This window comes from Cetorhinus maximus, chromosome 17 (assembly GCF_964194155.1).
Source record: "Cetorhinus maximus chromosome 17, sCetMax3.hap1.1, whole genome shotgun sequence".
In the NCBI taxonomy this organism is placed as follows: Eukaryota; Metazoa; Chordata; class Chondrichthyes; order Lamniformes; family Cetorhinidae; genus Cetorhinus; species Cetorhinus maximus.
Window position 1 is genome coordinate 55083621 of NC_135895.1, and position 24342 is coordinate 55107962.

The 24342-nt window shown below is 44.6% G+C and overlaps 1 protein-coding gene across 1 annotated transcript in view; it reads right to left on the reverse strand.

Moving 5' to 3' along the window:
• The window catches only part of cyp4t8 (cytochrome P450, family 4, subfamily T, polypeptide 8), an 89914-nt gene that overhangs the window by 58465 nt on the left and 7107 nt on the right, over positions 1-24342 (reverse strand). The window contains exons 2-4 of the mRNA XM_078561246.1: positions 23794-23938; positions 11233-11277; positions 3768-3895 (exon numbers count right to left, since the gene is read on the reverse strand). Coding sequence (XP_078417372.1) covers positions 3768-3895; positions 11233-11277; positions 23794-23938 — 318 coding nt within the window. The remainder of the gene's footprint in view (positions 1-3767; positions 3896-11232; positions 11278-23793; positions 23939-24342) is intronic.

Sequence of the window (24342 nt, forward strand, 5' to 3'; positions counted from 1 at the left end):
CTAAGCTCATGCACTACTACACTTTCAGTCAGACACCTTGGAGACAAAAATTCAACAGTCCCCAAAAAACAGATGCAAGGATTGTGATGTGTGACTGGCCAACACTCATTGATTGCAATAAAGACAGCAAGCCAACTTCATGCTGTTTCATCATTTGAATCATTTTCAGAGGCAAACCAATATCGGTCTGGTTCCTTTGATGCAGCACCACCAGCTCATTTGTCATTTAATGTCTCCTCTTTTCCACCCTATCACAGATCATTCCTTTTGTTCTTTTTCTGATCCTCCCCTCTTCAATCTTGTCAAGTCCCTTGTAATAGCTTAAGGGCCTACAAATTAATGGTAGGGTGGGGGCCATACTAGTAAATTGGCTTAATCCTCCTTTGGTGCTATTTTTTTTGCTTCTTTCTATTGACCTCTTCTATCAAGAGTGCAAGCAAAGGGATTCTCATAGCAAATTATTGCCATGGGTCAGGGCCAAAAATGTCCTGGTGACTCTCCCTGGCAGTTTAAGGTTTATTTCAGTAGCTCCCCGAAGCTTTTAAGAAAAAATCACGTTAAACACAAGGCATGAGCTGGTGTAGCCCAGCAACAAGCACCTTTAAATGTATAATTTCCACAGGATGGACCTGTTCATGACAAAGTAAAACCTAGGGTGGAATCATCCCAGATTTGCAAGAAGTGTGGTAGTGGGCAGGAAAAAGGACGTTTTACCTGCCAGCCATAATGGCGGGTTTTCGTGCCGCATCGTCTCATTTCCGGCGCATCCCACCTCGTTAATAATGCATTCCAGGGAAACACACCGGATCACTGACTCTGGTCGGCCTCTGATTCGTCCGCCCAGCCATCAACTCAGGCCTACAGTAATTCAGGTGTCATATTTAAAGAGTGCCCCTGCACAGAGCTAGCACTCTCTAAGGGATTGGAAGCTGCTACAAAGTCATGGCTGCCAAAGAGAGGATTTTCATGAAAAACCTGGAACCCGCTTTCTCCCCTGTTGATACTTCAATGTTTCCCAGGTCAGATTCACTTCCCGCATGACTGCCAGTAACTGCTCCAGCTACAATGTACCTTCCCTTTAAGAGCTGCAAGCTACTTTAAGTGTGTCAGGACTTCACTATTTTGGGCCCCTTGTTGGTGCAGTCAGCCAATGAACGTATTAGTGTTGGCTGCACACAGCAATCATTCAACTGAGCAGGTGGCATGAAGTTGGCATGCTGCTGGAATTATGCATATGAGTTAATTGCGCTTCACAATCCCTGCACTCATTTTCAGGGATTCTCCAATTTAGCCCTAATCATTTGCCTTTTCCCAATATAAGCATGGTGTTGGCTCGGTTGTGTTTTTCAGTGGTTATGAGAGAAAGTTAGCTAGTAATATAAAGACGAATAGTAAGAGTTTCTATAGATATTTAAATAAGAAAAGAGTTATATAAGTGAGCATTGGTCCTATAGAGAGTGCGTCTGGGGAATTGATAATGGAAAGTAGGGAGATGGCAGATGAATTAGACAGGCATAAGATAAAAGCAAAATACTGCGGATGCTGGAAATCTAGAACAAAAACGAAAATACCTGGAAAAACTCAGCAGGTCTGATAGCATCTGCGGAGAGGGATACAGTTGGCGTTTCGAGTCTGATACGGACTCGAAACGCCAACTGTATCCCTCTCCGCAGATGCTGTCAGACCTGCTGAGTTTTTCCAGGTATTTTTGTTTTTGTTGAATTAAACAGGCATTTTGCTTTGGTCTTCACTATAGAGGGCACAAGTAACATCCCGGAAATAGCTGTAAATCAGGAGATGGAAGAGAGAGAGGGACTCGGGAAAATTACAATCATCAGGGAAGTGGTATTCAGTAAATTGTTGGGGCTGCGGGCTGACAAATCCCCAGGTCCGGATGGACTTGAATGAAGTGGCTAGTGAGATAGTTGATGTACTAGTTTTAATTTTCCAAAATTCTCTAGATTTGGGGAAGGTTCCATTAGAGTGGAAAATAGCAAATATAAGCCTTTTATTCAAAAAGGGAAGGAGACAGAAAGCAAGAAGCAGACCAGTTAGCTTAATATCTGTCATAGGGAAAATGTTAGAAACTATTATTAAAGATGTTATAGCAGAGCACTTAGAAAAATTCAAGGCAATCAGGCAGAGTCAACATGGCTCTGTAAAAGGGAAATCACGTTTAACCAATTTATTGGAGTTCTTTGAAGGAGTCACATATGCTGTGGATAAAGGGGAACTAGTGGATGTACTGTACTTAGATTTCCAGAAGGCATTTGATAAAGTGCCACATCAAAGGTTAGTGCAGAAAATAAAAACTCATGGTGTAGGAGGTAACATATTGGCATGGACAGAAGATTGGCTAGCTAACAGAAAGCAGAGAGTAGGCATAAATGGGTCTTTTCTGGTTGGAAGGATGTGTCGAGTGGTGTGCCACAGGGGTCAGTGCTGGGGCCTCAACTTCTTACAATTTATATAAATGACTTGGATGAAGGAATGGTTGCTAAATTTGCTGATGACACAAAGATAGGTAGGAAAGTAAATTGTGAAGAAGACATAAAAGGCTACAAAGTGACATAGATAGGTTAAGTGAGTGGGCATAGATCTGGCAAATGGTGTTTAATGTGGGCAAATGTGAAATTGCTCATTTTGGCAGGAAGAATAAAACAGAAGCTTATTATCTAAATGGTGAGAGATTGCAGAGCTCTGAGATTCAGAACGATCTGGGTGTCCTAGTGCATGAATCAACCCAAAAGGTTAGTATACAAGTACAGCAGGTAATTAGGAAAGCTAATATAATGTTATCATTTATTGTGAGAGGAACTGATGACAAAAGTAGGGAGGTTATGCTTCAGTTGTACAAAGCATTGGTGAGACTACAGCTGGAGTATTGTGTGCAGTACTGCTCTCCTTATTTAAAGAAAGATGTAAATTAGTTCGAAGAAATTCAGAGAAAGTTTACTAGACTAATACCAGGAATGGGTGGGTTGTCTTATGAGGAAAGGTTGGACAGGTTAGGCTTATATCCACTGGAATTTAGAAGAGTAAGAGGTGACTTAATTGAAGCCTTTAAGATTCTGAGGGTTCTTGACCGGGTGAATGTGGAGAGGATGTTTCCTCTTGAGGGAGAATCTAGAACTAGGGGTCACTGTTTAAAAATAAGGGATCGCTGATTTAGGACAGAGATGAGGAGAAATTTTTTCTCTCAGAGGGTGTGAGTCTTTGGAACTCTCTTCCTCAAAAGGCGGTGGAAGTGGAGTATTTGAATATTTTTAAGGCAGAGCTAGATAGATTCTTGATCTACAAGGGGGTGAAAGGTTGTTGGGGGTAAGCAGGAATGCGGAGTTGAGGTTACATTCAGTTCAGCCATGATCTTATTGAATGACAGAGCAGGCTTGAGGGGCTGAGTGGCCTACTCGAGCTCCTCGTTCATATGTTCAAGACCCAGCCAGTTATCAATACAGATTTTGTAAGAGGTGATCACAAAGGTGAGGTTTACCTCTAGTCCACACTTCACTGAAATGAATATCTCATTTTTTTCAACAGCACTATCCCTTTTCTCAGGTATCATTATTGTTTAACACAGCAAGCAAAAAAAAACACATAAAATATGCACTAGGTGAAATAAATGAGTATACTTGTGCTAAAACAATCTCTTTATCACCAGTGGAAATTACTAAGTGCTTACTTAAAAATTAAAACATAAAATAATTAAGAAACAGTTTTTAACCAGAAGAGGGCAATGAGTTAAAGATTTTCCTAAAAGAACATACCAACATGATTTTAGTGGAATCTGCAACCAGTCTTATGTATGGCCTCAAAACATCGTAGTGAAATCCAGGCGTTAACAGTCGTCTGTGGCGGAACCATTTCTGTCCACCACTCACCAGTAAACCCTCGCCTGGGAATGAAAGATAGCAACTCCTGAACATCATCAATGTTTAAATTGTATACAGTAATTCCTTGCTTAACCTTGTAGCCGCATTTCTGGAAAGCACTGTGAGCGAGGGCTCAAGGGATGAGCAATGAGAGGCAGAAAGCAACTTGCAGAGTGAAAGCAGCTTCAAGTTGCAGGGTTGTGGAGGTAAGCCGCAAGCTGGGGAGGTATTGAGCATGAGGGCTGGGAGAGGGAGGATTGGCGAGCAAGAGGGGCAGCAGAGACCAGGATGGTTGGTCAGGTGGAGAGTTGACCAATGGGAGGTTCAGCCAGCGGGACGGTCAGCCAGTGGGAAAGTCGACCAGTGGGTTGGTCAGCCAATGGGAGGGTTGGGGAGTGGGAGGGATTGCTCCAAAATGGCACTGATCAGGTCACACAACACAACTCATACCCGGCGCGAAAAGACATTCATCCAAATCCCCAACACTAAACACAAATACTGACCCCATTAAAAGCACAATGTTAAAGCGAAATGACTTCAAACGGGGAACCTTAAAGCAAGAACTTACTGTATCTTATATTTTTAGTGAAATCATTAGCCCCTTATCCTGTTATTTTTCAGACACTCAATGAGCAAATGTACAACTGATCTGACTGAATGTGGTATGTGTGGCTCACTCACTGATTTCTAAGGAAATTGCTGATTTTCAGTTAGGTTGGTGATCAAGCATTACAATTGGCATCAGCAACCTTTAACAGGAAAAAATATTGCTAAGGTGCCTCCTTCCAACTGCAATGATCTCAGGTGAGAACACGATTTACTTAGATATAATGGCCTCTATTATTCCAAATAATTGCTATCTAGAATTACACCTGGGTGAGATTTCCATGGTAGGTGATACACATGAATGACTACAAAACAACAGCCAAATCAACAGAGAAGAGCATATAACTTTAGTTCCAAAATATTTGTGCCCCTCCTTTGCGACATGCTCCACAGGCTAAAAACCCACATTGTTTTGATATACATTGTGTTTAGAAATCTCTCTCCTCCCCAAAAATGAATGGTTAAGGTATAGCACTAACCTACAGAGGCAAAAAAAGCCCCAGGTGCAATTGCTTTTCTATGCTGACTTAATTGATTGTAACTGGGCAACTGTTGGACACTAACTTTGGTCTCAGCGCCCCTATGCTCGGGAGGCAAATAAATCAACCATGACAGCTCCTCCAGATCTCTACCCAGTTACTCGTGTTCGAAAAGAGGGTGAAAAGGATTTTGAATAAAAGAACAAGACTAGGCACTGCTGAGATATCCTCCATGCTCAAATCCTGCTAATGCTGTTTAGATCCAAGCATGAGAGGCCATTGGTTGCCATGGAACTGTTGGCCCACAAGCGTGAGCATTGCCAAGGAACTAGTATGAGAACTCTTGGCTGAACAGAAAATATAAACTTCTGTTGCTAAGGAAGTGCATCTCTTCAAATTTTTTGCTCGGAGGCAAGCTTCCTGCAATCAAACAAGAAACTAGAACTGAGTTAAAAATTCAAGATGTAGAATATGGCATTAGAGGAAGGAAACTGTGTCCAGCCTTGAGCCCAAATTATTCAAGTGAAGTTTTAGTAATTTTATAATGGAAAGAAAGACCGGTTCCATGTTTCCCAATTAAACTGAGGACATAGTGTTTCATGATTTATGCCTATCCTTATCCAAATGATTTTCAGTTATTTATGACCATTTTTCTGTTCCACATTTTTACTAATTCATGTGGAGAGTGACATTGCTTCTCAAGTCCAAGTCCAAGTCCCATTGAGCATACAACCTAGATTGGCACTTCAGTGCAATAACCAGGGAGTGCTGCATCTCATAGGTTATGTTTTTCAGATGAGAAAGATAACATTAAACCAGGTTCAGGTACACGTAATAAAAAAAAATCTAGTTGCATTATTCAAAGAGCAAAGAATTTTCCTGAAGGCATGGTCAACATTTCTTCCTGAATGAGGAACCAGTAAATTACAGGACAGTCTAAGTGAGTGGACAAAGTTATGACAGATAGAGTCAATGTGAAGAAATATAATGCCACTTTCTTTGGATGTAAGACAAATCAGAATATTCTTTTAATGGTGAGAGACTAGGGGCAGAATTTTTAGCTCGGCAGGCGGGTGTGCGCCTGACCCACTTGAGCGTTAAATAAAGCACATTGACGTCGGCCGAGTGTGCCGACATCAACGTGCACTCTTGCGAGATTTCGCTATGCGGGTGCGCGATGGAGACAGAGGCACACTCACCATTAATTAAGTGGCCAGCTAAGGCCCTTGAGACACCAATTGTCTCCGATTTTACATAGCCCGTGCAATTTTTAGGCTGTCACGTGGGCTAAACGGGCAGGTGGGCAGGCCGCAATTATCCAAACCTCATCCACGGGAGGGATAAGAGGGGTCAGTGGCCTTGTCAAAGCGATTAGTGTGGAGTTTAGAATATCACTTGCTGCTGGCTGCTTCTGTGAACAGGACAGCTTCATCTCACCTCAGAGCTGCATTCAGAGAATTTAGAGGTTTCAGTTTAGGACTCAGTGTTGTTTTCCAGGCCCCCGGAGGATTCACACTGCGTGGCCCTTCCAGGTATCAGACAGCCTTCCCATACCCTGGTAATGGGGATTGTGGACTGTGGTCTCCGCTGGAGGCACCTCCTCTGAGGAGGAAGAGAGGGGCAGAAGGAGGAGGAGGCCAGGCATCCCTATTAAGCTTCTAGGGGAGCGACCTGTGGGAGGAAAGGCACAGGCACAAGGGACGCAGGGCCAGCAGGAAGGCCAAGGCAGAAGGGACCACAGAAGACACCACTATCCTGCTGCCAGGGTTTACAGGCAGTGATGCAGCTACCTCAATATGTCTGAGGTGCAATGCCAAAGGAGGCTCCATTTCTCAAAGGAGACAGTGACCTTCTTCTGTCAGAGGATCGACACCGAGATCTGCTCCGACTGTGTGGGTGGACACCCCATACCAGTGGCTCTGAAGGTCACGGTGGCCCTCAACTTCTATGCATCTGGCTCTTCCCAGGGGTCAATGGGGGCGCTTTGTGGAGTCTCCCAATCAGCAGTCCACAGTTGCATCAAACTGGTGACAGACGCTCTGTTCAGGCGTGCATTGACTTTCATTCATTCCCGTATGGACGAAGCCAGCCAGACAGAGCGAGCCAGAGGCTTTGCAGCGATTGCTGGGATTCCCCGCGATCTGGGTGCAATCGACTGCACACATGTGGCCATTAAGGCGCCAGCAGGTGAGCCCGGTGCCTTTGTCAACAGGAAGGGCTTCCACTCCATGAACGTGCAGATAGTGTGTGATCACAAGATACAGATTCTGCAAGTCTGTGCAAGGTACCCAGGCAGCTCCCATGACGCTTACATCCTCAGACACTCCCAGGTGCCGGGGCTCTTCAGTGCTCCAGCCTGACTCGATGGGTGACTGCTGGGTGACAAGGACTATCCCCTCAAGAGGTGGCTCATGACGCCTCTCCACCACCCAAGAACAGAAGCCAAGCAGCTGTACAACAGGAGCCACGCCTCCACAAGGGCAGTGGTAGAGAGAACCATAGGTCTTCTCAGGATGCCCTTCCGATGCCTGGACCATTCAGGGGGTGCACTGCAATACTCCCCAGATCATGTGTCGCTGATAGAGGTTGCATGCTGCGATCTCCACAATCTGGCACTGGCAAGGGGGGACGCAGTGGAGGAAGAAGATCTTGATGCAGCTGCAAAGGGAATAGATGATGAATCCAGTAGTGAGTCCGAGGACGAGCATGGTAAGGAGAATGCTAAGGGCATAGATGCTGACCTGGGTAACCTCCAGGGAGGCAGAGATACCCTGGAGGCTTTGATCCAATGCTCCTTCAGCTAGCCTACCAAATAAGAACCACCACCACATGCCAGGGCTGCAGGCTCCACACTCAATCCCTGACAGGACCATTTGCTTGGTCAACAACATACACTATATGCCTTTGCAATAAAGTTTCAGAAGACACACGTCCATCATGGCCTACCCTGCACCTACAGAACAAATGAAACACACAGAGTCCAGTTGCACAAAATAACATCTCATTTACTTGTGAATGTGAAACATTGCAGAAATTAACATTACTCAGTGTTTTCCACACACCATTACAAAAGGAAAAGAAAAATGAGGGAACCAAATATCACCCGTGATAAGGCTGTGTTGTGCTTAAGGTGCTTTAAGCTTTACTTGCGGGTGCTACATCTAAGTGCTCCCCCCTAGCTGGCACCGGCATTGGAGACAGCCTGCTTACTCTGATGCCCTGTTGGCCTTGATGACCTTGGTGGGCATCCTCTGGCCGGTGGAGCCTGTGCTGGCCCCGCCTCAGCCTCTTCAGGTGCCACGGACACTGGCAGAGGGGCAGTGGAGCTGCTGTCGTCATCCGGAGTGACCTGAGAGGAGCCCGCAGAAATGACAGGCAGCTGATGTGCCAACGTCAGGTTGCTCTGGACCTCTCTGCTCACAACTGATGGATGGGCACCTAGTGGGGATACTGGGTGCCCAATCCATCTCACACTGACCAGCTGAGGGCATTGCAGGTGTGAGGGCTTGCAGGTCTGAGTGCATCCCCAGGAACCCCTGATTGAGTCCCTGGAGGAGCCTCTCCATGAGGGTCGCCACTCTCTCCACGGAGGAGATATTGCACCCAGCCATGAGGGTCAATGCAGTGGTCATGCTCCACAGGGATTCCTCCACAACGGACACCATGACACGCATTCTCTCATGTAACTCTGCCAGATTCTCCCACACACCCTGCTGGACATCCAGCATCAGCTGTCTCATGGATGACTCCAGAGGCCCATCATCAGCTATCGACTGAGCATTGTCCTGGTCCCCGGCAGTCCTTCAACTGCCGGCGCCCTGGGGATTTCTGCCTCCGCCTGCACCTGAAGCGAGTGTGAAGTGCCCTCACAAATGTGCATTGATAGACTACACGGCAATGTTATGCCCACTGAGATGCTGGTATCTGCGCTGGTGCCTGCTTGATAGAGAGAGTGTGACGCAGGTGCGTGGTGAGCATGGTGTCCACCAGGTCAGGGGTGGGCCTTCAGGTTCCTCAGAACGAATGGCTGCTGGTGAGCCTAAAAGGAAGAAGGACATGTCATCAGTTTAAGTCATGGCACTGTCACTGTGCATGCCTGGCACCCTGATGAGACAAAGATATGCATCATGGTGCCCTCGTCTTTTGATTATCAATGGGGACTCCAGGTTCGAGGCTCACATCAAAATAGAGACTACACTGGAATGGTTGCAATAATTGACATTCTCACCTCAGTGCACTGCACTCTTACCCCACTCTGGAACCCCAACCTCACCATGGCCACTTGACTGAGGTGCATGGAACCTCTCCAGCTCCAGGGCCTCCTGCTCATATCGCATGAGGATGAAGAGGTGTGGGGGTCCCCTATCTGTCCGCGACCTCTCAGCATTGTTTTCTCCTGAAAGGGCAGAGGAGCATTGATTAGTCCACTCTCTACCTGCAGTGCCATTGCAGCCTGGCCAATCCCACCTGAGGCACAACTGGCAGGGCTCAGCCGATTCGTGACCCTGGAGCCACAAGGCACTCAGTCCAAGCAGCCAGGGCTCACCCCCTTGCCCAGATCCTGTCTCAATGACATTTGCCACTCACACTCTAACACCTTTGAGGTTCACAGGGGGATGGGCAGCTCTTAACTGTTCTGCAAAGTGACCCATCCCAACACGGTACTCACCCTTCCCGATCGCAGGAGATCATTGAAGCACTCCAAGCGCTGCACCCATATGCACCTCACCATATTGTGGCTGCTGAACCTGGATGCCACCTCCTCCCAGGCCTTTTTGGTAAGGTGAGGGGGCCTCCTCCTCCCATCCCTGGGACAAGGATTTCTCGCCGTGCTGCCACCTCCTCCAGGGGGGCACTCATCAGAGAAATGTGGGGCCGACTGCCCCGCCGGCCTGCCTTCCCACCTGCCATGTCCACCCGCTACGGTTTCCATTCACAGGATTTCCGCGTCCATTGGTGGCAGCCTTCCAGGGGCTGCCGAGGCTGCATTTGAATCGGCCGCCAGGTCGCCATTGGACCCAGCGGACATCATGTCCCTACCCCCGCCCACCCCTTCACGCTCATTCCCAAGCCACGTATAAGGCTGGGCAGTCCTTAATGGGCCCACCCGCGTAAAATGGCGGAGCGCTGCCGATCGCGGGTGGCGGTCGGCTTTCCGACCACCCCCACCCACCCCCGTTGATCCTGCACGCCAAGGGCAAATTTCTGCCCCAGGAACTGCTGTGGAGGAAGAAAGGGTTTTGGGTGTCCATGTAACATATATGACTAAAAGCTAGTGCAAAATTACAAAATTCAATCAAAAGTAAGAAAGTGATGCCTCAGTTACAGAGTGTTGATCAAATCCTACCTGGAGCTCTGTGTACAGTTTTATATATTGAACGTCAGGAAACATATTGATCTTGGAGGTGTACAGTACAGATTCATCAGAACAATACTAAGGTTTAAAAGACCAAATTATGAGAATAGATTGCATAAACCTGGTTTGCATTCCCAAGAGTTTATAAGGTTGATGAATTATTTAATTGAGGTGCTTAAAATGATGAAGATCATTTCTTCAGGGTAGATACAGAGAATTTATCTTCTCTGGTGGGGAATCTAGAACAAGATCAGAGCCAGGACATTTAAGAGTGAAATGAAGAAGCATCCTTTTCAATATATAAACAAAAAAGGTAATAGAAATCTGGAACTCTATATCCCAAAAGGTGGGGCCAATTGAAATTTTCAAGACATGGGGCTGAGACTTTTGTTGGGCAAAAGGGATCAAGCGATAGGAATCAAAGGCCAGTAAACAGAGGAAGGTATAGATCAACCATAATCCAATTGTTAAAAAATTGTTCTTGGAATGTGAATATCGCTGGCAAGATCAGCATTTATTGCCATTCCTAATTAATCTTCAGAAGGTGGGGATGAGCTGCTTTATTGAATTGCTGCAGTCCAAACCCATAGCCACTACCATCCAGTACAGCAAGGGCAGCAGATGCATGGGAACACCACCGCCTGCAAGTTTCCCTCCAAATTACACATCATCCTGACTTGGAAATATATCATTGTTCCTTCACTGTCACTGGGTCAAAAAACTGGAACTCTCCCTCTCTAACAACGCTGTGGATGTACCTAGACCGTATGGACTGAGGTGGTTTAAAAAGGCGGCTCACCACCATCGTCGTAAGCGAAATTAGGGATGGGCAAACGTTGGCCTTGCCAGTGACACTCACATCTCAATATTAAGCATAAAAAAAGGTAATGTTGCTGGAAGTAAGAAATAAGCAACTTACCAATCCAGGGAGTTATAAAATGGTACACCATATCATCTTTTGGCTCTGTAACACATTTAAGCACAACAACGTAAATTCAGAGACTTTTTCTTGAGTTTCTCTTTTATTCTATGGGAAATAAAGTGAACATTATCAGGGTACATCCTTCCACACTGAACACAAGAACACAAGAAATAGGAGTAGGAGTAGACCATATAGCCCATTGAGTCTGCTCTGCCATTCAATACGACGATGGCTGATCTTGGGCTTCAATACCAATTTCCCGGGTGCTCCCCATATACCTTGATTCCCTGGGAGACAAAAAATCTGTCTATCCCAACCTTGAAAGCAGTCAGTGATGGAGCATCCACAACCCTCTGGGTTGAGTGAAGAAATATCCCTTCATCTTAGTCCTAAATGGTTGATCCCTTATCTTGAGACAGTGCCACTGTGTTCTAGATTCCCCAGCCAGTGGAAACAACCTCTCAATGTCTACTCTGTCAAGCCCCTTCAGAATCTTGTATGTTTCAATGTGATCACCTTCATTCTTCTAAATTCCAGAAAATATAGGTCCAATTTACTCAGTCTGTCATCAAAGGTCAGTGGTCTCATCCCAGGGACCAATCTAAAGATCCTTCACTGTACTGCCTGCAATGCAAATATATTCTTCCTTAAAATGGAGGCCACAATGGCACACAGGACTCCAGGTGTGGTCTCATTACCTTAATTTCCATACTGCTTTTGGTACCTAGGTTACCCTCTATTTCTAGTATGCAACTTGTGCCTTCTACTCTGAAGACAGACTCAAAATATCTGCCAATTCCTCCTTCTCCATAGTAATTTCTCCTGTTTCTGCTTCTCTGCCTTTTTATAAGCTTGTAAAAGCTCTTACAATATATTTTTGTATTCCTGGGCAATTTGAATCTCATATTCTATTTTTCCCTTTTCACCAACTTTCTGGTGGCCCTTTGTTGGTTTATAAAATACTCCCAATCCTCAGACTTTCTACTATTCTTTGCAACCATATAACCCTCTTCTTTTAATCTCATATTATCCTTAGCTTCCCGAGTGAGCCACAGATGGATCTTTCTTGCTGAGTTTTTGTTTTTCAATGGCATGTATTGTTGAACATTTTGAATTGTTTCTTTAAATATTTTCCGCTGTTGATTTATGGCCATACCGTTTACTCTATTTACCCCATCAACCTTAGCTAATTCTTCCCCCATACCTATGTAATTGGCTTTGTTTAAGTTTAAGGTCCTTGCTTGTGACTGGACTATATCGCTTTCAAACTTAGTATGGAATTCAACTGTATTATGGTCGCTAGTTCCCAACTGATCATTTGCTATGAGATTTCTAATTAACTCTGCCTCATCACAATACCAGGTCTAAAATAGCTTTATCCCTAATTGGCTCCACAATGTATTCCTCCAGGAAACTGTCACAAAAACATTCCACAAACTCATCTTCTAGACCACCCTTGCCAATTTGATTGGTCCAGTCTAAATGAAGATTAAAGTCTGCCACAATGATTACATTGCCTTTGTTTCACACTCCAATAATTTCTTGTTTACAGGTTTGTCCAACTTTATAACTACTGTTCGGGGCATATAATCTACTCCCATCAGCATTTTCCAACTCTTGCTATTTCTAATTTCCATCCTTCCTGATTCTACTTCATAATCTTCTAAGCCAAGATTCTTCTTTACTGATGTCCTTATGTCATCCACTACTATCAGGGCTCCCTCATCAGCTTTGTCATTCTGTCTGACAATGAAATATTCTGCACCCTGGAATACTTATTTCTTAACATTGATTGCCATGTAACCATGTCTCAGTAATGGCAATTAGATCTAAATCATTTATCGCTATTGTTATGGCACGGCGGAGGGTAAATGCCGAGGTGCTCAAATCCTAGAGGGAAACTTGAAACAGCTGCCAAAATAGTTTTTGCAATTTGTATAGTATGAGGAGCGGTTCTGAAATCAGGAAATTATTTCCCTGACTACTTGTGATGATTTTACAGTAAAGTAAACATTTATTAAAAGAATAAAGGAAAAAAAACACAATTATATTTAAACATAAAAATGGCTTCACACAGTAAACAATACTTTAAAACAGTTCCACAAATCTTAACTTAACTACCCCCAGAGCTAACCTTTCCCTTTTCTGTTCAGCAACTATCCTTATAGATTTTAAAATCTATAGAAGTCCAGTAATTTTACCACACAGTGCTTTTTCCTTGGGGTATCCTCTGAGGCCAATAGCAACTGGTTCTTTCAATCTGGCCTTCTTCACACTGTCTTCAGGGAAATCTGACCAGCTATGCTGCTGTCTTCTGGGAGATCTAAGCAGCTACCCCCTCATATAGGTTTCAGTATTTCCTTAAATGCATTCCTCCACTTTGATTTCTCTATTATTTCAACTAGTCTCTTCAGAAATGCTTTCTTCCCAGAATTGACTAAATCATTCTTTACTTTAGCTCTTAGACTTATAAAAACACACTTACCCCATCTTTACCTCACTTCCTCACACCTTTTTACAACCTGCATCCAATTAATCCAATTACAGCCTGACTTCCAGTACATAAGAAAATATGCCAGGGTTATTACCGGAAGAAAAATATTACGATTTCTTATTTTATCGACACTATTTGTACCATTAGTTCATCTATCTTATTGCAGATGCTTCACGCACTCAGATACAGACCATGCTTTCAATGTCACTATGCCACCAGACATAGCTTCGCACAAGCATCTTCATCTTCGATATGCTTGGGCGCACACTGTGAATCTCTGTCAAGAGTGGTTCTATTCCTTGTGAAGAGACGGTGACTATTGATTCCCACAACAAGATTCCATCTTGGCAACTTAACTCTGTTTTACAGGCATGGAATGGTCTTGTCTCTTCAGGCACTGGTGATTTCGACCACCCTTGCAATACAAGGTCTCGGACTTTTGACAAAATTGGATCTCTGTTTGTCCAATTCCTTATTTGCTTTGCACACACAGGCAAATAGTCCAAGAAATTCAGTGCAAGCACAACTTCTTGTGGCGCTGGAACATATTCAATGCTATCTGGTAACAGGAGATGACAGAGTGCATCCACATTTGCAATATGCAAGCCAGGGCAGTGCATAAAGGTATACTCATACACAGATAATTTCAAAGCCCAATGTTGAATTCTTGTTGATGCTATTGGTGGAATGGCTTTATCCTCACTGAATAACCCCATTAATGGTTTATGGTCCGTCACAATGGTGAAATGTCGTCCATGCAGGTACTGGTGGAATTTCTTCACTCCGAATATCACTGATAAACATTCCTTTTCTAGTTATGAATAACCCTTCTTGGCCACAGAGAGGGTTCTGGAGACATAGACGATTGGCCTTTCTGATTTGATTTCTGTCTTTTCTTTTTTTATTTTCCACAGAGTTTTGTCTCGTCCTTCATTTAGATTTCACAGTTGGCCAAATTTCTCTCTGGTGAAATGTTAACTTGGTTCAGTTCGGTAGTTGAGCTTTGTTACCCACTCGCATCTTGGAAGTTCTATGATTTTCCCTCCATGGCCTCTTTTATTTCATTCAGCGGATTCTTCAGCTCTTCAGTCTCCTTCTTGTATCTCTTGCCTCCTCATGGAACATTGAACATTGTTGAGTCTTCTCTGCCAACTGTTTCTTCAGTTTGTTCAGAGTGGCACTAGACTCATTTTGTTTCTCTTTACGATTTTCCAGTGGAACCAACTCTGACCTGAGGGTTCCTTGCAGCATGTGAAGGTCCTTCAATTCTCCCAGCTCATTCCAAAATACGCCGTTGTATTTCCTTAGCAGTTCAGGAACTCCTTCTGTTCTCAAGTGAAATATTTCAGGTCAGCTGAGCTTAAATTTTTGTAACCAGTCTCGGCCCAGAAGACTAAATCCTTCACCTGTCACTATGATCACTGGAAGCTGGGCTGTCTGTTGCCTATAAGACACATGTACTGTGGCGATGCCCTTTACCTGTATGGACTCTCCAGTGTATGTCTTTAATTGAACTGTGGTTTGCTCCAGATTCAGTGGCTGGGTACCTTCATTTAGGTATTTAAATGTGTGTTCTTCCTCCACTATGGGTGAGGTTCCCCTATCTAACTCCATTACTAGTGGCTTCCCATTCACTTGAAGGGTGACGGATTTTGGTTCAGTTTTTATTGCTTTGACAGTATACAGGGACTAGATATCAGTATCAGCAGCTTCAGGTTCTGTTATATTATTCAGTTTAATCATTTTGGCCTGCTGTCTTATGGGCTGTCTCGATATCACCCTGCACTGCTTTTTTAGGTGCCCTTTCTTATGGCAGTAATGACATTCTGCCTCCTTGAATCTGCAGGTGTCTGGTACATGGTTATCCCCACATCTGTAACAGATTAACTTCAGAATTGCTGCTGAAATGTTTCCACTAGGCTTTTTCATTTCTCGAGCAGCAGAGACTACCCCTCGCTTCACTGCTGTGTCTCTGGTTTTCACATCACACCTGGCGGTAGGTTCCGGCCCCCACTGGAGAACGGCGCCATGATGCACACTCTGTAAAGCCTGCGAGTCCCCCGCAGTACTTTCCATTACTAATGCTATTTCCATGGCGCACTTCAAATCAGTGTTAACTTCTGCAAGTAAACAGCGCTGAATGGCGTCGTCGTGAAAACCACAAACCAACTATTATCAAAATACTTTGCAAAATGCCTGTATTCTCTATCTTTGCTGAACAACTTTTAGGTACAATTATAATTCTGCTACCTTGTGTACGGTTCTTTAGTTCCTCGTTATGTGGGAAGGTTGCCTTGTTTTTGCCATGTCATAAATATATTCATAAAGAACACATTTATAATAGAAATAGCAATGGGACATTTATTTTCTCCAGGTGAGAAATGAAATTTGAACACTATTTATAGCAGCATCCTGCCAGTTTTACTACTAAAATGACACTCTAAATTTGCTACCAATAACAGCCCTCAGCTGAAGCAAGCTGCTAATATAAACAAAATGCCAGTTTGTAGGAGGCAATAAAGCAGCATCCCTGAAAGGAGGGTGGGAATATTCTGAGACAGTTTTATCGGAGATTTTAAATCCTCAGAAATTGACACATCACAATTATATGTTAATCAGCGAATTCTGATGTCTGCATCATGAAACATTCAAGTATTTAAAATAGTAACAAACTGCTATCAGCTAGCTATATGGGAACAAAGGACACTCCTATAGTTCTAAGAGAAGCTACATTGTAATGTCGTTTGGAAGATCTATCCTGTTTCTGAATATCCATTTTCATAAGTCATGGTGAGAATTTACATTTATAACAACTTTAGGATGGCTTCTGTTATACAATTCTGTTCTTTGTTTCTCTGTAACTGGGGAAGGTTGGGAACATACAGCCCTTTCTAAAGTGATGGCTGTCCCAGAAGGGAACAAGAAAGACGCTTGTCCATTATGGGAGGTTTGCTTTATTCTGAAGGTATATTCTGAAGCCTGAGAAGTGAAATTTGACTGTTTGGCAAAACCTGGCTTGATCGCTGTGTTTATTGATTACTTATTGCTCATTTTTGAAAAATTAAGACGGCCATTTCAGCATGAAAGGGTGAGAGAGTATGTGTCCAGCTCACTCCCAGTCTCAGGGTGCTCATTTACTGACCCTCACCACTATGAGAGTGAGTGAGAGTGCCTTTTGGTGTGTGGGGGTGAGGGTGAATGAGAATCCTGAGACACACCTTCCCCTCTGTCTCACCCCCCACAACCCCACCCCCCCACCCCCTCACACACACACTCACCCTCCCTCTCTCCCACACACGCACACTCACCCTCTATCACACAAACTCACCCTCTCTCACACACACACACACACACACACACACACTCACCCTCTATCACACAAACTCACCCTCTCTCACACACTCACCCTCTATCACACAAACTCACCCTCTCTCACACACACACACACACTCACACAAACTCACCCTCTCTCACACACTCACCCTCTATCACACAAACTCACCCTCTCTCACACACTCACCCTCTATCACACAAACTCACCCTCTCTCACACACACACACACACACTCACACAAACTCACCCTCTCTCACACACACACACACACTCACACAAACTCACCCTCTCTCACACACACACACATACCTGTCAGACACGTACCTGGACACCCTCTCTCTCTCAGACCTACAGCACACCCACTCTCATCTACCCACCCACCCTCACTCACCCATCCATTCTCACTCATTGACCCACTCTCAATCACCTACCCACCCACCCTCCCTCACTCACTCACCCACCCTCACACTCACTTACTTACTCTCATTCACCAAACTGGCTGCGGGGGCAGGGGAGGTGTGATGAGAGTGGAGAGGCCTGGAGTGAGTCCTGAGACCCAGGAACACCCGAATGCGGATGCCCACTGAGGAGAGCACTGAGACTTGGTTGAATGCAGGAAGGAACCGGGTAAATGCAGGAAGAACTGGGGGAACGCGCTGGGGAACCAGGGGAATGCGGGGAGAACTGGGGGAACACACCAGGAACCGGGAGAATGTAGGGAGAACTGGAGTAACACAGCGAGAGCCACTCCAAAGCACTGCAAGCTGGCGGGGGGCGAGGGGAAACTTGGTGAGCAGAGGCCCAGCGCACTCCAGAGATGCCAGTGTTTTCTGTTCTTCCATTCACAGTTTGTTTTTTTCCATGTTTGCTGCTGATAGGCTCACTATAAATCTATCAGCAGCAAACACAGAAGAGAAACAGGCGGTGATTGGAGAAGCAGTCCCCTGCAGAAATCTTCATACTCACTGACCCGGCCTACCGGCATTTCCAACAAACAGTCCGGGGGGCCATGTGGCGGGGCTTGGGTTAGACAAAGTCCCAGAGAACCAAGGTGCACCTTCTAACCAGCCCACCTCGGCACTTGCCTACCCCATGGCCGCCTAGAATCTGCTGCCAGGGTTGGTGGGCCAAACTTGATCCCACCGCCGCTTCCTCAAAGCGAAAATTGAGTCCAACAGGGCACTTTAAAGTGAGTGGTTCTGCCGAGTGGGGACATTTTTCAACTTGAGCTACTCACCTCAGTAACAAAAATCCAGCAATATGTTTTTTTTCCATTTCACTGTGCCAAGATACAAACTGAAGGCAACTAGGTGTTTCTGTGTTATTCTTCCCTCATACAGAGCATTCCATCAGGGAGTCTAAGATTATTGAAAAGAACTATCAAGACATTTAGCTGTTTTGGAGAAGGTGATGTAAAGTTAAGTGAAGTAATTTTTAAAAATTCATTCATGGAATGTGGGCATCGCTAGATAGGCCTGCATTTATTGCCCATTCCTAATTGCCCTGGAGAAGGTGATGGTGAGCTGCCTTCTTTAACTGCTGCAATCCATGTGGTATAGGTACACCCACAGTACTGTTAGGGAGGGAGAGATTTTAACCCAACAACAGTGAAGGAATGGCAATATATTTCCAAGTCAGGGTGGTGAGTGGCTTCAAGGGGAACTTCCAGGTGGTGGTGTTACCATGTATCTGCTGCCCTTGTCCTTCTAGATGGTAGCGGTTGTGGGTTTGGAAGGTGCTGTCTAAGGAGCCTTGGTGAGTTCCTGCAATGTAATCTGCTGATTTGGTCTTCCAATGATTTAATCCGATTTCATGATACACACAAATTAGTACAGATGCTGCCAGGCATACTGAGTATTTTCAGCATTTCCTGTTTATATTTCACATTTCCAGCATCCACAGTACTTGGCTGTTGCACAAATTAGTAGCTGTTACACAGAGCCAACAGGCTGTCAGTATGATGTAGTCTCTCGCTTGAAGAGATCAGAAGAGTACAGTGGTATTGTTTACTATTTCCACTGCATAGCCCAATGGTAAAAGAAGTCATTGTTTATACAGATGTCCACTATGCTAAATATTTTGCACACAAAGTTATGTTTCACATTTTAGGAATGTATGCTTTTTTATGGAAGCTGGTTTGCATTGAACGCAAATAAAATGCATTGTGAGTGGGCCTAAGTTTTACAATGCATAAAAAGAAAATGGAGTACCTCCCCAGTGGTAAAATACATATACATTAACTGCTGTGAAGGAATCACAGAACTCAAGTAAAAACATTAAAGCTCTCACCTACTAGGAGATGGCTGTGATTGTCAAAGTAGACAAGGGGACAGTTATTAATTAAACTGGTATGTGGCATCAAAAAAGGCAATTTTAGTCCAGACCTTGGACTGTAGCACCATCTCTCACGGAGTCATAAATATTTGCTTTTAGAAGACAAAGCCTTTGGCCTTAGCACACTGAGTGCTGAACTGTTCATTCCACTATGTAGAGGTCAGAAAAGCACTCATGCTCTCATTGGCATGTATAACACCTTCACCTAGCAAAATGTCACAGGGTATCCAATATGATGAAGAAATTTCTATAACGGTGGAAGAGGCAATCGTCATTGCAGAACCACTACCTGAGGCATGTGTACAACATAAATATAGTACATAATGGATATTTCATGAAAGAATCATATTAACTTCATCACCTATCCTCATATCTCCTTATGTGGCTCAGAGTCAAATATTTAATCACGCTCCTCTGAAATTCCTTAGGATATTTTACTATGTTCAAGGTGCTATGCAAGTTGTGGTTCCTGTTATATTCCCTTGTGATAAGAACTGAACCATTTACTTGGAAGTAAATGTAAGAGCTAAGAACCTGCAGGGAAAAGTACGAAAGTAATACAATTTCAAGATTTCATGGGTTGGGAGTTCTATACAAAGTTATGCTTTATTCATACACAGGATGTGGGCATTGCTGATACAACTAGCATTTATTGCCCAATACTAATTGCCCTTAAACAGGTAGGAGGAACTGCTTCTTCAACCTCTGCAGTCCATGTGGGGTGGTGGATGGGGTTCCGATCAAGCAGGCTGCTTTGTCCTGGATGATGTTGAGCTTCTTGAGTGTTGTTGGAACTGCACTCATCCAGGCAAGCGGAGAGCACTCCATCACACTCTTGACTTGTGATTTGTCGATGGTGGACAGGCTTTGGGGAATCAGGTGGTGAGTTACTTGCCACAGAATACACAAGTCTAACCTGCTCTTGTAGCCACAGTGTTTATATAGCTGGACCAGTTCAGCTTTGGGTCAATGGTAACCCCCAAGATGTTGGTGTTGAGGGATTTGGTGATGGTAATTATGATGATTAGGGTGACACCGCCATCTTGAAAGCAATTAGAGATGGACTATAAATTCTGGCCTTGCCAAGGCAACGGCCACATCTCATGAACAAAATTTTTAAAAATCTTCTTTAGGAGTGTGTGTGTGTGTGTGTGTGTATGTGTGTGTGTGTAGTCATTAACAAAACTAACGACTAAACATTTGATTAGGCCCATTAGTGGGTGTGGGATCCCCTTGAGGGAGACGGTGCTCCCCATTACAGGACTGGCGATAACTGAGACTATCACATCTGGTGTCATCAAGAATATTCAGGACGACAGTATGTTCCTGCTTTTTTCACCTTCCCAAGTCCAACTTCACCCTTACCCTGCTATCTGGTATGTAGTGCAATTAAGCTGCAGAAGCTGTGACCATAGACATCCTGCATTTCACACTCCTTCCCCCCTCCTTCCCTCACTCCAACCCTCCTCTTCTGTATTCTTTTCAGATACCGAAGAACTGTTGCCTGTTCAACTGAAGGCTTTAATTGGGTAGCCTTCAGGAGAACACTGATAGACATGCACACTGAGGTGCTTGATGCATTAATATGCCTTCCAGACAGCCTGTCAAGATACATGTTGGAGTCCGTCTCCAAATTGGCAGAGGGCTTCGCGGAGTTCACGCAGAGCTTGGAGCCCTCTTTTCCAATGTGTAAGTGGTGGCAACAGTTGCAGATCCAGTCGGGATGCAGAGTTTGGTGGCCAACGTCTCAGCTTCTATTGCAGCACAGGCAGAAGCTGTGCCAAGGTAGTGCAAACTGAAGTCAGGCTTTGTAGGCCCAGAGTTGCATGAGCACATTCTCCAAGGCCATCTGCAGTTTGTCCTGGTGAAAGTCAGTAACCTTCCAGCAGACAAAGATACCCACTGGATACTTGGTTTAGCATGTATTTGGGACTGGGAGTCTTTTGTATGAAGTTGTTATGAAATTATTTTTGCAGCATCCTTTAGCTAATTATTTTAGCCAAGTGGACACTGCGAAGTCTTTAACAATGAGATGAAAAAGTGCAGAATTGTGCAGTGGTGGTGATATGGGGATGAGCTTTTAGGGCAACTGGAGCCTGAGTATCTGCTCATGGACATCCAGTCGGAAGTGAAAGGGTCCGAGATGCCTCCTCACTTCCTCCTCCTCTTCCCTCTCCCAAATTGCTCTCTGAAGGCCTGCTGGAAAAGCCTGACCCTCATGAGAGCAAAGATTGAAGGATGCAGCAGGCCACCACAAATTTATTGACATGCTCCAATGAGTATCAGAGGCTCCCCACCAAGTGGTCAAGACAGCTGGACCATTGTTTCAGAATGCTGATGGTTTGGTCCACAATGCTTCTGGTGGCAGCATGGCTCTGATTGTAGGCTAACTGTCCACCCGTGGTAAGGTGGCAGAGGGGAATCATGATCCAGTTGTAGGGCATATGTCACGAAGCAGCCACCCTCTGGTTCATTGTGGTGGCTCAAATATGGCAGGAAAGGCTGATGAGTGCAGGATGAAAGCAGTGTGGTTGCTGCCAGGACAGTGGAAATTCACTGACATAATATTCTGTTTATGGGCACACACCAACTGCGTATTTGGGAATGGTAATCCTTGGAGTTGTGGTACATCTCCCTGTTAAATTTGGGGTCCGCAGAGCCATGTGTGTGCTGTCAAGGGCTCCCTGTGCCAATGGCAATCCAGCTACCCTGACAAAGTCACATGCCTATTCTTCCTGCTTCTCTTTAATAAGGGAGAAGACTATTGACATCTCCTTTCTTGACGCATAGGACTTCTGTCACCTCCCTGATTCAGCAATGTTGGTGATGCTGCCTCCTCCTGACTAGAAGACCTGGTCAAGGCATAGAAATTGGAGGTGACACAGCCACTGGCAGCACCATCTGTGTCCTGCTGTGTAGCTTTAGGTCCAGTTGGAGAAGGTGGCAGAGTTTTGTGTCCACTTCCTTGGAGAAGCACTTCAGACACTGTTCCTGCCTGTGGTAGAGGTAAGAGAAGTGCATCCACACTTGCCTGCAATGACAGCCATACTGCCACCAGAAAGACTGTTATGTTGCTATATTATTTGTAAAGATCTAGGAACTAATTGTTGTGAGAATGTACACCCAGGGTGCCACATTTACTGCTACAATGAGTCAGGTGCCGAGCAGTGTATCAATCCCCCAGCCACATGAGAGCTGTAAGAAATACATTCAATGAAACTCCAGCATTTTGAGTCTAAAAGTGTGATTCTTTTGAACTTCTTGAAGGCATAACAAAGACCCTAGATGGATATGGCCTTCCATTGAGAACCCTCCACCTTCTCCCTCTGTGCACAGCTTCCCCTCTCTACTGCTTGTGCATCAATGTTCCTGTTTTGCTGGGTCCAAGAGGGACTGTATCTATAGACTGCATTCATGAAAGCAAGATTTCTGCTGACAGGCTTTCAGACTCCTCTGATTTCCTTGGCAAATTACAGTACCACTCCCTGCTAAAACTAACTTTTCCAAACTCCTCCAACAACACAGAACACTATTTCCACTCACTCTGCAGCAGCAAAAGACGCCAAAAACATCTCACCTGAAAGTTCCAAGATGATGCCTTTATATAGCACTAGTGGGTTGGGGGGGAGGCCCCCATACAGCTAAACACATGTTCTGCCGGATTATGGGGGGGGCGCTCATACAGCTAAACACATGTTCAGCAAGGAGTGTTTAAGGGAGGGCTTTAACAGGACCTGCGAGTTCCAAAATGGCAGGTCAGGCACCATATTAGATGCTGTTTGATGTCATGATCTGCCATCTCTGCGAGAATCTGTCATGCAGACAGGATGCCCACACTAGCTTCCTGATAAACATTGCACACTGCACCACAAGTGACTGGAAGCAGTTTGGCTACCACTTTCCAAATCCTGAGATTCTGTGGTGGGGCAACAACAGCACTTTGGAGCCGAAGTTTGCGGTCTAAGTGTCTAAGCTACTTCATAGGCGTAAAGAAGTGATTAACATTTTAAAGAGGCATTATTACTGTAATATATTGTGAGGTAAACTTACATCACCACTGGATAAACACAAAACAGAATCTGATGTGTTTTCGAAAATATAATTGTGTCATTAAGGCATGGAGAGGGGTTGGAGGTGAAAGGATGATTTCAGATCTGCCACCCATTGTTAATAAGGAAAATCAGATAGAATATATAATGAGTAACTGATCCAATATCACCCAAGTTACACCATTGCTAGAAGTTAACATTGGTTCTTTGTGCACAACACAAAATATCTTTCTCCTGTACCTCTCTTTGCTATGGTGATAATAACAAGTAAGATTCGGAAGATGATCCTTGCAACTAAATAAATAATGGATGGTTGCATTCTCATAAAAACTTGTCTAAAATTCTTACCTGCAGTTGTAAGTAATGTTTTAACATAATCAGGGTGGTTGATACTTAAGAAAGCTGTAAACGGGCCAAACCAGATTGGGTGAGCGTACGGATATTGGTTTATCCATGTCACAGTCTTGTCTAAATCTGTTCCATCCTCAGGAAACTGTAATGAAATTTAACAAGATGAAACAAGACATTAGCAGATTTGAAAGATTTTATCTCTGGAACCCCTTCTTGGCATTCTTAGGGTGAGCAATCACCAGGTATGAGACATCAGGCTTAAAGCAGACAAAATTAGTATGAGTATTTTGTTGACCGCTTCAAGAAGTTAATGATCCAGATTTCGCAAGAGTAATAATGGCCAAACTGTCAGATTTCCTCTGGAACTGACAGCAACTTCTGGAGTCCACATGTGTAGTTGAATGCAGCAAACCAGGGGGGGGGCAGTGTTGAAGTCTCCCCAGTCTGCAGGCAATTAGAAATCACTGAACTTTGTGAGAACTTGCCTGTTTACCCTATTAATCTTGCTGTAAAAGCCACTCAAAAAGTTACACATTGTTGAATGTT